The sequence below is a fragment of the Hippoglossus hippoglossus genome, chromosome 4 (assembly GCF_009819705.1).
Source record: "Hippoglossus hippoglossus isolate fHipHip1 chromosome 4, fHipHip1.pri, whole genome shotgun sequence".
Taxonomy (NCBI): Eukaryota; Metazoa; Chordata; class Actinopteri; order Pleuronectiformes; family Pleuronectidae; genus Hippoglossus; species Hippoglossus hippoglossus.
The window spans coordinates 21259596-21275250 of record NC_047154.1 but is presented as its reverse complement, the minus strand read 5'-3'; the positions used below and the strand labels follow the sequence as shown (position 1 = coordinate 21275250).

Here is a 15655-nt window from a genome sequence, read left to right as displayed (position 1 = left end):
AGAGCTACAGCCTGAGGCCCGGTCCTTTTAGACAAGTCTTCACGATATTCAGCAGCAATAAAGAGTCCAGAGATCAACAAGCAAACATATCAGTGCAAACCTCTTCAGAGTGAGCCCTCTTTCCAAAACCGTACACGGTATAAAAAGAACCAGAGATCCAGACCTGCAGGTGCAACTGGAGCAGATATTATATATATATGATATGATAATATAATAATCAGAGTCCAAGTGAACGTTTGTACCAAATTTTGCAGAAACGTCCTCTCAGCCCTCTATTCTAGGGAGTTAAAAGGCCCAAATAGTGTTGAGTCTTCTCACTTTGCATACGTCAAGGTGCTGAACCTGGAAAATAAAGTTGTGCATCGCTTCCAACAAACATGATATATTCTGTCACTGTTCAGTACATTTCCCTAACCACTTAAATGTGACCCTATAAAACACTTAAGGTTTGGTCTGTCTGCTTAACTGTTTTAGTTCTCATCAGAAATCTTTATTTTCCACCGCCATACAAGGGCAGGGATCTCCACAGGGATCTCCACCGTTAATGATTGAGCTGAGATGTCGAGTATCGCATCAGCAGCATCATAACGACCCGCGTTATGGACTGTCAACATTGACTCTCTACCTCTCACAGGGCCTTGAGTCGCTGTAAAGCTGAAGACGAGCGGGGCCATCAGAGCGTCGTAAACGGACCGAACACCTGCCTGACTGGGGGTGGGGGTCACGGTGTGTCACTTCATTAGTCGTGCAGTGCAGCGAGGGCCACCGCAATCAGGGCCTTTAAGTCACGTAATCCCGTGGGAGGATGAAGAGGATGCTCCTCGTAATGTCCACTGTCAGATGAAGGTTGTAAAAAGGTCTGATGGCTTTCACTCTCTCAGAGACGGCTGGAAATGGTGATGGAGGGGAGGACCGGAAACACAAAATGACAACAGTGTGTGTGTGTGTGTGTGTGTGTGTGTGGGATGGGCCAGCTACAGGAGGAGAGGGGGGGGGGGGGGGGATGCTCAGCATTGATGGACTGCAAGGTGGATGCTATATAATGCAAGACAGAAGCAAGCCCTGGATCAATGACCGGCTGCTGCTCTCAGAAGACGTGAAACCAAAGAGACAGAACAAAAGCAACCCAGGACCCAAACAGCTGCAGCGGCTCCTGAGCATCCCGAAGAGACAAGTCACTGAGGCATCCAGGATGAAGGCTCTGGTGATTCTGCCCCTGCTCCTGTGTGCGGTGGTGTGCACCGTCCAGGTGAGAGCGGAGGTGAAGGCGGTGAAGCTGTGTGGTCGAGAGTTCCTGAGAGCTGTGGTCTACACCTGCGGAGGCTCCCGCTGGAGGAGACTCCTCACAGAGTCAGACGTGGACGGTGAGACCACTTCTTTTTATATTCTAGAGTCCAATGTCTTATGCTTTGGTTCAGATTTTGCATGTGTCTCCAGAAAAATGAACCATGCAGAATAACACATAGACACTCTGAGTTTATTTATCCTAAATGTTATATATGCCACAGGGTTAGTGATTCTGCTAATATTCTCTATTTACTTGGTACAATTTGTTTTCTACTTTCATCTCAGGTCTCAAAGGGAATGAAATGTCACTCAATGTACCTGTTTGCCTTTTGGTTTCCTGAAGCAGCTGTAGATTAGTTGAAAATCATCTTATTTCACTGTCTGACAGGGTCACACATATATTCTGTATCAGCTTCTTCCAGTTCTTCTTTTCACTCATATTAGGAGCGAGACTTAAGTGATGTATTCCTTAAAACTTTGAGAGCTCCACTTTATATGAAAACACAGTTCTGTATTTTTTGAGAATTGTTTGACCACATCCACGCATGTAGAAAACGACTGCAGCTTGTCCAGTAAACTAAATTTGGTAAAAACTGTTTAAATCCTGCAGTTTGCATCCATCTCTTCTGGAATCATATATTCTTTACTTTTAATTGTTAGTTAATAAAATCTGACTGAAGCTGCTCTTTATTTCTGTTTGATTTTACTTTCCATCTCTCTCTCTCATGAGCAGCTGTCAGAATCAAGAGGAGAGGGAAGTTAGTGAGCGGCAGCTTCTCACTGCTGCTGCTCCCTCTGTGTTTTCACTCATTTCTTTTATTGAGGCGTCTCTGCATTTAACGTGGACTTCCCTTCCTCACATGCATCGTATGCCACAGTGTATACTTGTCATTAGGAGACAGGTGCTGTCAGGGCTCATTATGCCAGAGGCCACATATCATGATTAAATGCTGGAGCGGCATCTTCCCTGGAACCTCACAAGCAAACCCAGTTAGCAGATCAGTCGTGCTGATTAGAAAGAAGTAATGTGACACTGCAGAAGACAAATAGCAGAGAGTTAATCAGCACGGCCATTTGGAGTTTCCTTATTTAATGAGAACACGGATATAAATGAGAAAAGACTGATCTGAGAGCATCTGTCCATTCATTACACTGCCGGGGGGGGGGGGGAAGTTATGAATAACTTCATATTCTAATGAATGACCTTTAATTATACGCCCACTTCTTCCACAAATACAAGATTGCATCTGATGACAGTGACATTAAAAGGTGGCAAGAGAAGATTGTTCTCTGAAGAGGTTCCTTGTGTTTTGTGGTTGCAGCTCTGCCGACAGGGGAACAGAGCAGCCTGGAGACCCTGAGCAGCAGCAGCAGCTCCTCGGCCGCTGCGCTGACCAGACGAGACATGAATAACATACTGACCACCGTGTGCTGCCAGATGGGCTGCAGGAAGAGTGACCTGACCTTCCTCTGCTGAGGGCGACTCCCTCTCCTCTGCTTCACTCTCTCCAACTGACCAAAGTGACTGTTTTCATCTCGCCTGCCAAATCTGAATCGATTTAAAACCAATCTGATCGCCGTCTTGTTCGTAAAAAGTAACGCTCGCGTCCACATTTGCTGCTTTTCAAATTGCTTTGGATATTTTTTGTGGGTTTTGATCGATTAGTTTGACCTGTGTAGACTGTAGATGTGACTCGAGGATCTGGAAAACATATGTGACTCAAACAAATAGAGTGAAATTAAGAAAAAGAACATAGTTGGAGTAAATGCACTCAGGGCTGATATTACTGATTCTAAACTGCAGGAGTTTATCACCTCCCACTCAGATTCTCCAGGCTCCTGTGCTGTTTGTAGTGAGTAACCAGCAGGTTTGTAAAAATGTCCTTACGGCTTTAATGTATTTTTTGGCAAACTCGAGCTGTGTTCTATCATTTTGCTATTTTTTGTCAAATAAAATTCTGGCACGGAGATTACATTCTGTGAGGTGTGACTTCTTTCTACAGACACTGGACCATGGCTCGTTACTATTATAGCAAATAGTAGCAATAATATTAAAATAAATGAATCCATCAAAATGATTGTGGTTACCAACCTGAACGATGGAACTGACCCATCATTATAATCAGGCCGGTCAGACACATTTCTCTGTTCTCTGATGAAACCTTGAGTGTTTTCTCACTTGAGACCAAATGAGTCATAAGGAACACGACACTTCATGTGATTTTTGGTGCACGTGCAGAACTGAACTGACTCTGGACGTCATGATTTACAACTTAAGTAGTTAATACAACACATGAAAGCTACTAAGGATTTGAATATATCTATATATAGATATTTTCATACACAACCATCTGAAGAACCCCAGAAAGGCTCTTATGACCCCGTGGTTGAGAATCACTGTGGAATTTTCCTTATGTTCAATGTCTGTGTACAATTTCATGTCGATCTGTCCAATGGTTGAGATATTTCACTGTGTTGGAACCGGCTGAGCCCAAGAATATGTCGTACTTCTTTTTGGATGTTTTCACTATCACATACAAATGCGTCACAGAAAGAAAACTGCAAACACGCAGCATCCATTTATAACTTTTATTGGTTTTGGAAAGAAGCAAACTAAGTTTCTCAGTTGATCTTAGCGTTGTTATGTACTGTACAAACAGCTTGCACACGTGTTTGAGGTTAACGGTACAGAACCAAAAAGCATTCTGGCGTATAGCACACATAGACACACTCCCTGCTCTCTTCTCAACACTAACACAGGTAACTGACACTCAGCACAACACGTCATTTCAGTACTATCTATCATCATAGATGCCCCACATTTTACTGCATGCTCTGCATGCAATAATGAATTACTGCAGGACAAAGTCACCACGGGGATGAAGATCTGGGAAGAAAAGAAGTTTTGATCCTTTTTTATTAGAAGATACAAAGACTAACCACCAGCAGACTGAGAGAGTTCTGTTCTGCCTTTCAAAGTGAAAGACCTGTAAACTGTAGTGCTAATTTAAACAGATGCATGATGGGTAATGTGTACGGTGAGCCTGTGTAGATAATGCTGTAGTGACTGTTGCACTGTTTCAAGATTCACCCAGAAGGTAACGACTTTCTTTCAGGCATGGGGATTCCTCCACGATGGACATGACTGAAAAAAAGTGTGACCAGACTAACGACTTACCAGGAGCTAAATGGCACCAATCAGCATCGTCGTCTCACTTTTTAAAAACCTTTCCTCGCACTGGGTCTGCAAACGAAAAATTCAACATCTGGTTGAGAATGAGATTTTCCATTTTAATTGCATGGCCCAGATCAGGTTTTTATTGTTGGTAAAAGGACCACATGTTTAAAAACGACATCCAATCCAGGGAGCGTCAGACTACGCTGCAGCGACGGAAAGGACTGATTGGTTTCATTTAGCGAAATACCGACATGTAGTACAGAGGTTCAGCTACACTTCACACACACTTTTTGTTCTTCACGTTGAGTGTCAGAGCATTCAGGAAGTTCAACATCATCAGCACAGTGTTTTTAATCACATTAAACAATATAATATTTTTTCATTTTTATCCGTTTTAAAAATATTCAGCTTATCGTCCTGTACAGAGGACCGACTGACATAAAATACAAAAGAAAAAACAAACAAAAAAGCATTTTGGTCGACTCCACTCCACAACCTCATTCAGCTCATGTCATCTCACAGAGACCATTACAATTATGCAAAATAAAGCCATGGGTTTGAGCGCTGCTGGGATGACTGGGGATTTGCTCGTGATAGAATAAGTTCAGGAGCCGCTGAGGTGAACGGGAACAGGTGAGAAGCTTAACGGACGACACGCGGTCGAATCTAAACCGAATCGGTAGATGAGGGAACCGATAACGTTTTTCATCACTATGAGGTTTTGATTTAAAAGAGAGAAAAAAAGGAAACTGGTCCCAATTAAAAAAAACATCCCGTCACCACGGTCACCGAACTTCGTCTCTGTTGTCGAGGTGAACTTAGAGCATTTGTCGTCATTGTCTCGTTGTTATTTACGGGAACAGTTCAGAATTGTGGGAAGCACCGATCTTACATATGAAGCTAAAGTGAACATTAGCATTAATTTATCACGGTTCAAATTCTACTGGTGCAGATGACACCGGGAAATTGAGGCTAAATCGGCCAGAAAACCAAAACTTAATACAGTCACCTCAGATTTCTCTCATTTCCTGTTTTTGTGACAATCTCAGCTCAACATGTCCTAGCTTCAGCTTCCTGTTTGACGTAAAGATATAAGAATGGTGTTGATCTTCTCGTTTAATGCTCAGAAACCACATGAAAACTGAATATTTCCCAAAATGCTAAACTGGTTCTTTACAGTGTGGAACTCGCCCATGGTCCAGCTAACTCTACATTAACACTGCTTTCACAAAGCATAACACAGCATCCAGGAAGATATTTATTTTTGTTTTCTTTAAATTACCCCCACACCCATATATAGCTCGAATCTTCTCTTGCGCTTGAGTTAAAAAATTATATCTGAAATAAATTCAAATAATTATACCTTATACTGTACACGGGTTACCCAACTACACAGATAACAAAAGAAAAGAAAGAGAGTTCAAATATTTATACCTTTAAGGGTTCTGAGTTGTGTGGTACCATTCAAATTCTATTCATATACAGAATCACATGTTTTATACAACGAGTCGCCGTCATCAATAAATAAAAATAGAATGCTGTCGTGTACTCTGGAGTCTAACACTGCCGTCCTGGGAACAACAGAAAGGCTACCTGACAATACGAGGAAAACACCAAACGCCCTTTAAGATATATATATTATTGGTTTAAAATGACACTTTATACATTTCTTTTGTTCTGACGGGAAAAAAGAAAACATTTTTCTTATTCAGCAACGAGTACATTGATTTATCATTGCAGCTGCCTAACTTGCTAAAAACCTCTCCGTGACTGTGTGTGTGTGTGTGTGTTTCAGAAAAATAAAATACCAGTTTGATCAGTGCAATTATATTGAAAAAAGGAAGTGATCCAAAGACATGTGACCCTGTAGTACCTGTAGGCGATGCATGAAAATCTGTTTGTAGTAACTTAAGGTTGCGTTTCATCCGATCGCGCACACACACACCGTCCTCCGTCTAACTCTCTGCGACAACGCGTGTCGAACTGCATCGGTAAATGCATTTTAATTGCTGGCAAGAGCCACACAAATGGCTGCCGTCCGTGTGAGACACTGGGGACAGCCGCCTCTGGCTTCACGCCCGGACCCAACACAAGGATTATTCATAGAGCTGTGATTTTCTTATGCGCTAATGAAGGCGTATGACTTACTAAGTATTGTCCTATAGGCCCTGCTTCAGCTCGACTGGGTCTGACTTTGGATGTGCCAGAGCTGGAGGTGTGTGTGTGTCTGACTACAAAGATCTTACTCAAGCATATCTTTCACTGCATGAATGATCAGGACTGGGGACAGCAAACGTCATCCAGAGGTACGGTATGACCGAAACTCTTTCCGTCCGTGTGGTCAGGTCAGGCAGCTGCAGTGAAACTTTTAAAAACACCACCAAACATTGACCGGAGGAGGATGGAGACAAGGGGACCGACTTTAGAGGAGAGGGAGAACCCAGGTGTCGAACTGCAGCAATACAGATGTTGAATGGGTACAAATACAATAATTACATGACCTAAAACAGTTTCCACAATGTTATATGCGAGTTATACAATACTGCTGGGTAGGATCTGCAGATCTGTCGCGTGGGTTCAGAAAAGGTCCATGGAGAGTCTGCCTGGTGTCGGTCTGTCCTCTGTGTCATCCTCAGTCCACTGCCGTCGTTAAGTTCAACAGTGTTGTTCTCAGTAGCATAGGTTAGTTGTCGGCCAGGTATTTTCCTGAAAGACAGCGATAAAACGTTTGAAATGCTACAGTCCATTTATGGTTTGATTAGAGAGCTGTTACAGAGGTTAAGTTAGAAAGATGGAGAGACGCGATGCAAAGATACTGTGTGAGCGGTTTGTGCATAAATGTCACAAATTGTTTGTCCTTGAGTCGTAAAGAAAGAGAAACTCATTCAAGTCGTGATATTTTTCTGGTTTTCTTTAGCATAAGGACACGGTCACACAAACGCAAAGCGAATATCATGTGTCAAAGTTCATCGAAGTTGAACTCCATGTGAAGCCATGCTGCGATCCGCCTCGCCAGTGGAACGTTTTATTTTCCCGCCTCGCTCACGTTAACTGGAAGTGACTGGGAGGCGAAGGTTCACCACTGAAACATTTGCGTATGTGTGACCGGGCCATAACCATAATTTAGTCACACACGTCTCTGCATCGATGAGTATGTTGTAAACAGGAAGTGCTTATAGCTGATTAGACATAGTTGTAATCCTGCCAGGTTTATGCTAAGTTACATTATAATGGAGTTAATAATGAGCCTAATGCATAAATATATGTAAAGCATGTTATGCATTATTAGTTTGGTACTTAAACACTGTCATTTCATACAGATTAGATTTCAATAAAGAAAAAATAAAGATCAATCCTAATTATTGTTTATTACCTTCCTTTAAAAAAAATGTTCCAAGATGAATACACAGAAGTATAAATAAATTAAATCAAATATTTGAAATCAAATAAGTAATTTTTTCCAAAATGTGTAAACGATCCAATATTTAAGAAATACATACACAAAATGTATTTTACACGAAATGATGATGATCATGACTCTTTAATGTGGTTGATAGTTTTTCATACTTTAACATCATATGATAGAATCAAACAAGTTCCCATGTTTAAATGAGTTAAAATGTGATCGTGACATTTTGGCTTGATAAATAGAGAACTTACCGGCGGCAAACCTCTTCTTGACGAGAGAGAAGCGGTAGCCGGGCCCAGCCAGTTCAATGTCACAGCCCGACAGCGTGCTGCCCTCACTGGTGAACTGCACCGCCAGTGGAGCTGGTTTACTGGGACCCTCCGTTAGCTGGAAGCGCGCCAACAGCGACCCCACACCTGAGGGAAGAGGCTGGTTTTAGAATCACGAATCACAGTTCAAAAAGTCTGATATAGGAATAGCAATTCAGAAGTGGAAACTATTTTGACAGATAGCTGAAAGAAAGGTCGGTTCAGAAATGACAAACGCCGGTTTCTGCTCTCGATGACGACAGAAGCTGCTATATTCAGCATTTGAGTGCAGGATCAAAGCCTGTCACTTTCCGTAAAAGGACATTAAAATGATAAAAGAAAAAAACACTGCAAATGATCCACGTCCAAAAGAAGCTGAGTTAAACTGATCACGTTTGAGTTTATTTTCTATCGTACAGAAAATGTAATTATCTTGTTTATGGTCCTTTTCCTGGAGTACAGGAAAGTACATTATGTGGTTATTCTTTATATATATATATATATATATATATATATATATATATATATATATATATATATATATATATATATATATATATATAATCCTGGGAGAATAAAAGAAGCTCTGGAAAGGCACTTGACCACAGTGCAGTGAGACGTCACAGTTATATAACAGCAAATCAGGAGGTCTGTAACTGTGATACCATTTGTAGACAGGCGGGGGCATTGTTTACTTCCGAGCTGACACCTGTATTTGGCTTCAGTCGCCTCAGAGGTTCCTGCAGCTTGTTTATCTGCATCCGGGGATGAATCCTGGTTCATCGTAAGAGTCTCTTTCAACCTGCTGGCGATTATTTGAGGTTGTCCCTTTATACTCGATTTACACACACATTTCATGGGGCTGTTTTTTCACACAATCTGACACCGTATGTGTCCAACCGTGACCTGAGGTCGTCCCCGAAGGCCTCGCTCTCCATTCCACCGTCCCAGCTGAGGACTGACAGAGACCAGGCCTTTTTCTGTTAGAGCCCAAATCTCCTCATCCTCTTTTAAATCTCCCTTAAAGACACATTTTTATTATTGTGCTTTTTCAGGTTAAAACTTATCCCGGCTCTGATTGTTTCAACTTTAAACAGTTTTTAATCGTTTCCCATAGTAACCATCCTCTTGAGCAGACAGCTCCATGTTACACAGCAAACTGGTGTAGCTCTTGAGCTGGTTCAGTCTGAGTGACAGTAAAGTTTAGATGTAAAAGGGAGAAGCACAAAGCAGGTCTGACTTTAAAACGTAATTTTATACAGAACAGTAGAAGCCAGGCTTTCCAGGAACCAGAACTACTGCACGGTAAAACATTACAGTATCATCATACTCTACTTACCTCCGTTGTCAGATTTCTGTGAGATGTCGGGAATCTTCCAGAGGATTCTTTGCTGCTCTGCGTTCCTGTCAGGAGGAAAACATGACCCGTGAAGAAACCCGTCGCTCAATTACTACTTTTCACATTTAAAACTGTGGACAAAAGTGAAAAATAATTTATTAAGGGATGATGCTTCTGATTCAAACCATGTGAGCTGTCACCATCACCCAAATTATACCATGGAGAATAAATTAGATTTTTGTACCCATATATAAACAAGCTATTTTCAGTGCTGCACTACACACCTGTTTACCACATCACTTTATTTCATGGGCAACACATCACAAAAACGACAACATGTCCGAACTGTACCATGCAGCAGGAGGTAAGACAGCCTGTAGTTTGGAAACCCCTCCGTCGACAGGGACGAGGAACTGAACATTGTTGAGCGCCATCGGCGTCGTCATGGCCTCGCCGTTGTATTTGTAGTCTATTCTCAGGTCAGTGCTGGCGGGCTCACACCGCCAGCTCACGGCCAGGTTCAGAGGAGTGGACTGGTGGCCCTGCGAAGACACCTGATGGAGACACAGCGTGGAATCATTTCTGCGTCAAAGCGATTCCTCCACATTTCAACATCGTGTTACGTTGAGCTCATCCATGCACCTCTACAACTACGTTTAGCAAACAACAGCCACAATGGGTGAGAAGGTGGAATGTTGTAATTACTTCAGTTGTATATTTCAGTAACTTTACCTGGTACTTGAGCATGTCGACGTTGTAGTACGTCGCCTGTGGCTTCTGCTCCGACACCTTTTTTAAGTGGGATATCAGGTTTGGCATGTTCACCCAGAAGTCCTTGGCATCGGCCTTGGCTTGTGTGGTGGTGTCGCTGGAGGGGGAGCACGGAGAGAAGGGACGTGAACATACAGACATTTTAATCTGATCCTGGGGATTTTCTAACCTGGTGAATCTTGTACGGCTGTAACAGTAAAGTGCTAAATCTAGTTCATTGGTCAGCATTTTAATTTGAAAAGCGAGCCATATGACACCATGTGGGACCAAGGAAAATAAAAGCAAAATATAAAAAAAGAATCAGACTTCAGTTACAGTATAAACTGTATTTCTCATATATTTGTATTAGTCTTCTTTTCATATATATTGTTTTGTAATGAACATACTCTGACCTACAGTTTGAATTTGTTGTCATTCTCTTGATCTGTTTATATTTCTATTCTTGGCTGGAGCGACTGTAACGAAACCCAATTTCTGATTCTGATAACAGGAATAATTATCCTGCTGTAAAGTCTTGTACTTTTTATTCCACTGAGTGTTTTTCTTATTAGCATTAAAAATAATTTTCCACAGAACAGGTTTTTTTTGGTATTTTCAGAAACAGGTGCAAACATGACTCAGAGAAGCACGATCAACAAAAACTGACCTTGGCTCAGTGGCGTTGTTCTGAAAAGTCAGATGAACTCAGTGACTCAACATGTGATCTGCACTGGAGTCTGAAATGAGCTCGCCGAGCTTTACTCATCCTCACTAGTCATCACTTCACCCGTTCATACAAGATCAAATGTGTTTTTTTCTTTTTAGTAATCACAGACATGTTTAATTAATTGCATCAAGAGCTATTTTACATTTTTTGACACTTATTTATTTTCCGTATATGAAGTAAATTGACTTTTCCCTGTGTTAGAAATGTGTTACAATAATCGCTTTTCCTCTGCTAATAAAACATTAATAGTGAAAAACAGGGTTTGTTGTGTGGAAACGTTATTATGATGAAATATATTACGACAAACGAATTAGAAAATGTTTATATTTTACAAACATATCAAGAAGGTGACGTATCTATCTTATGGTGTTTTGAATATACTGTATGGAGGTTACATGCGGCATGCTCTTACAGTGAAATTAATGCTTCCAATATAAATTAAAACGCACAGTGAGAACAAATACGTGATTTAATTAAAGTGAAATCATGACAGAAAGTTAGACATTAGAAGAGGTCAGTTTCATTTTCTTTTGCACTACATCTCTGCCTCTGGTTAAAACCTGTGTATTGATTATATTCCCTCTGAGGGTGAGGTGGTGAATTCACTGCAGTGTCATTACCAGCAGAGGAGCTGGGGGTTAGGCAGCACATGCTCCAGTCGGCTGTAGTTGGTTATGCTGAAGGTTAGCACGGCGGGGGACGGGTTATTGGCAAAGTGCCGCGTAATTCCCGCCGGAAACGACAAAACCATCTCACCTATGATCTTCACGACACACCTGAGAGGAGAAGGACACGGTTAGAGAAGGACCGGACGGAGAGAGAGACGCTGCAAAAAATGTAATAATTAAATCCAAATTACCTTGGATATTTTGTTTGTCAGCAAGATTACACAAAACTACTTAATCATTGTATGGGTCAGGGAAGAACCCATTACATTTATATATTAGGAGGGGGGGGGGGTCCACAACATTTCTTTCCACTGTATTTAACATTACGATATTTCGATCTGTTTTTCGACATTTTCATAGATTTACCAGGAAATTTCATTTAGGGGACTTATATCCATCCGTGTGTGTGTGTGTGTGTGTGTGTGTGTGTGTGTGATTTGGTGCAACTCGATTGAATTCAGGAGGACTGTTGGGTCTTGGTGGACATATGCAGATGTTTGTCGGCATTTTGTAAATCATGATTCATACAACATGAAAAATTGAAAAAGCACTGGTTATTATCAATGCAAAATCAAGAGTTTAAACAACTTTATTCCTCTCAAATCAAAAAAACGGAACATTTTCCTGTGACTGTGCAGAGCTGGACAATCCACTGGTAAATGACACAAAGCAGATTCATTACATTCAGTGCTGCTGTGTTGCTTTTTAAATGCTGTGGCTGTATCTAGTGTCTAAGTGAGCTGAAGAATCTGTCGACGTACTTGCTGGGGTCGGCTCCTTTAAAGAAGGCGTTGACCGTCTCTGTGAAAGCAGCGGCCACGGGAAGAGTGTCCTGAGCCCCCATGGTGAGAGGACTGGGCCCTCTGGAGCAGCCTGGACGTAACACACACAGGCAAGATACAGACACACAAACACACACACACACACACAACGCATACAAGCAGTTAAGTTCACTGATGGAGACAAAAAGCACACTCAAAAATTGCTTTAAAAAAAAGTTATGCTTAACCAAGTCATGGCTACATGAAAACATTAATCAAAATATTTCAGCCAAAGCTCTTAAACTGAGTTTCACATTAGTTTAAGTAAAATAGTATTAGCATGAAATACAAGGAACTGATATTCTCCTTTTTCTGATCCCAATTTCAGAACTCTACACTCTAACCAATAATCTGTGGGTGAAATGAGGAACAAAACATGTGATGGAAAGAAGTATTACAAATGAGAACAAATATTAATGTTAGTAAGGATGAATGGAAACAGCAGGTAAAGTGTGTAGAAGATACCGATTTCTCTCTGCTCTTTGACTGTGAAACGCAAACAAGAAATTCCAAATATCCCCCTTAAAATCCTATGGCGGTTATACAGTGGACACTTGCATCTGCTTTAAAATTGAATAAGCACCGGTGTATGACAGAGGATAGATACAGAAGATGCATGCTTATTCCAGACGTGCTGTTAAAGCTGAATTATTAAGAGGAGATCAAGAAAAAGGATCAGAGAGCTCTGAAGATGAAACAACAAAAAGAAAATGACCAAAAGAAAAATAGAGATTAGTAAAAACACCGAAGAACCACGATTCTTCAGGGAATGAAAGGCGGTCAGACAAAATGAGAAAGAACAATGTCAGGAAGAGAAGTAGTTGACCGCAGATGAGGGGGGGCTCAGCCAGGGGTTAGCATGGTGTGGGTTAGGGTGATGGAGGGAGGAGAAGGAAAGAAGGGGCAGGGCAGGGAGGGCAGAGGTGAAGCTTGCACAAATGAGCCTTGCAAGAGTGTGTGTGTGTGTGTATGTGTGTGTGCGTGTGTGTGTATATGCGTGTGTGTGTACACTAACCCTGGTGCAGACAGAACTTACCTTCAAAGGTTAAATAAAACTTCCCTCTGTCAAACCATACAAGGGATGGCTGGTCATTCTCTGTGTGGGGTGGAGGGGTGGAGGGAGGAAGGGAGGAAGGGATGAGGAGAGAAGGACGAGGAGGAAGAGGGATGAGAGGGAGGGGAGTGGGTGAGGGGGGGAGGGGGGAGAGAAGGACAGTAGCGTGAGTCTCACATGGCAGGTCTATCACAGGTGGTGAGGTGAAAGGTGGAGGTGGTGGTCGGGGGAGAGGGTGAGGGACAGAGGGGCCCAGACACCCCCGCAACATGTGACAACATGGGTGAGACGGGATGTTTTTTGTTTTTAAATCATGGGTGTTCTGAGTGTGCGAGGAGAAGCGGTGCTCAGGTGGAGTGTGGCGGGGGGGGCCAGGCGTGCTGCTGCTGGAGGTTGGCGGTGCGAGATGCAGGACAGAGGAGGCTGTGGAGCTGCTGCCGGAGGAGACAGGTGTGTGGCGTCTGCCAGTTTCAGGAGCAGCAGGCCGTGTTTTCTCCAGAGTGCAACACAGAAAATGGTAATCCTACACCAGGTGATGCTCAAAGTTGGCACTCGTTTCTTTATCCTCTCTCATTTTCCTTCGAGTTCTCTACGACTCAAATCATGAAACAAATGCCGTGTTTGCAGACAGGCTGCAGGGGGCAGCCATGAGCAGGGGGGGGGGGGGGGGGGGGATCTGTGGTGCAACAGTCCCGCTTTACAGAAACCAATATCTCAGCAACTACATCACCATCTTTGGAGCAGTAGTTCCACACTTTACTGCCTATGACTTATTTAATGAATAAGAGAAATCATCAAGGCTCCAGTCACAAATGATTAATGTGATATGAGCAAATATAAAACATTTTTATTCTACACTCGATTAGACTTTTCTAGACTTGATGTCCACTCAAAGCGCTTCACAGTTCAGTTAATCATCCATTCACACACGTTCATAAAGTGCATTAATGAGCAGCACTTTCTCCGTGTTCAGTGTCCTGCCAAAGGACACTTCAGCATTTGGAATGAGGGAGACGGGGATCAAACTGCTGACCTCGTTGGTAAGTGGATGGCCCGCTCTACCTCCGGAGCCACAGCTGCCCCGATTATACCTCTATCTTCCTGACTTCTACTTAACAATTCATTTTCTTCTGAATTATGAGATATTGATATCCTCCCAGGTATTTAAAAGTATTTAAATTAAACAAAAATAGCAGAAATGCTAAAAAACCCGTGACGAGCGATCACATGGAGAAGTTTCTTTGCTTCAAGGGGACACAAGCCAACAAAGGCTGATTACTGATCGTGTGGCATTTGGTCTAAGAAATGAGACTTGGTGGGTTTTCAGCTTCTGAACTGAAACACAGCCCCAGACTAGAACATATGTTTTTGCAACACAACACTTCGCACAATGTCAGATATGCGTTTCATCGTTAAACACTTGGAGTACAATGGGCTTCTTCTACTCCTCACTCTTGTTGTGTACTGGGGTCCCACCAGTAAAGGTGTGCTGCTGAGTGAGTGTTGGGTGATGGAACGATGAGAACAACGCCGGGCAAGAGAACAAAAGGGCAGGTGCATAGATTGGGGGGGTTCAGGGGTTGTGTTTTTCTATGGCTGGAGAGTGCGCGAGTGACAGGTGTGAAAGGTGGACGCCAGGGGTCGAGTGTGGGAGTCGACAGATGCTTCACGGCCGGTGGAGATTGGTTGAACTTGAGGCTGTGCCGTGCTACAACAGCGGTACACAGGAGGACGGCATGAATACCAAACAGCTGCTGGCTGACCTAATTTGGCCTAATTCTCATGCCAGACTTCAAACAACTCAGTAAGCAGCAGATCTGACAGTATCCATGAGAGAGTGTGTGTGTGTGTGTGTGTGTGTGTGTGTGTGTGTGTGTGCGTGTGAAAGCGAGAAAGACATGGATCTCAAGGGCCCACAGATCAGGAGCTCTTCAGACATGGTCGTTGAACTCACAGCACACAAACACTCAGATGCAGCGTTGTGGTGCAGACTCAGAACCGAGGTATCTGGGAGTGCACCGCACTGCGCGACATGTGTCAGCAAGAGAAGAGACAGGCGGTTGCCACGGTGACACGGCAAAGAAAAGCCACTGATGCACAGTCATAAAACAGAG

The 15655-nt window shown here is 42.7% G+C and overlaps 2 protein-coding genes across 15 annotated transcripts in view; one reads left to right on the top strand and one right to left on the bottom strand.

Annotated features, from left to right (window-relative positions):
- Window positions 1-1020: 1020 nt before the first annotated feature.
- insl5a (insulin-like 5a) lies at window positions 1021-3249 on the top strand. The gene is made up of 2 exons (XM_034584116.1): window positions 1021-1364; window positions 2610-3249. Exons 1-2 carry the CDS (start codon window positions 1043-1045, stop codon window positions 2762-2764), a joined length of 477 nt encoding a protein of 158 aa, XP_034440007.1. The 5' UTR covers window positions 1021-1042; the 3' UTR covers window positions 2765-3249.
- A 2461-nt stretch (window positions 3250-5710) lies between these two features.
- sgip1a (SH3GL interacting endocytic adaptor 1a) overlaps window positions 5711-15655 on the bottom strand; it is a 65486-nt gene continuing 55541 nt past the window's right edge. For 11 of the 14 annotated variants that reach the window (XM_034584105.1, XM_034584106.1, XM_034584104.1 and 8 more), the window contains 8 exons: window positions 13524-13583; window positions 12428-12539; window positions 11619-11774; window positions 10254-10389; window positions 9873-10075; window positions 9522-9586; window positions 8126-8290; window positions 5711-7171 (listed from right to left, as the gene is read on the bottom strand). In XM_034584105.1, coding sequence (XP_034439996.1) covers window positions 7149-7171; window positions 8126-8290; window positions 9522-9586; window positions 9873-10075; window positions 10254-10389; window positions 11619-11774; window positions 12428-12539; window positions 13524-13583 — 920 coding nt within the window. In that variant the 3' untranslated portion in view covers window positions 5711-7148. The remainder of the gene's footprint in view (window positions 7172-8125; window positions 8291-9521; window positions 9587-9872; window positions 10076-10253; window positions 10390-11618; window positions 11775-12427; window positions 12540-13523; window positions 13584-15655) is intronic. The other 3 variants (XM_034584093.1, XM_034584107.1, XM_034584101.1) reach the window with 1 other exon arrangement.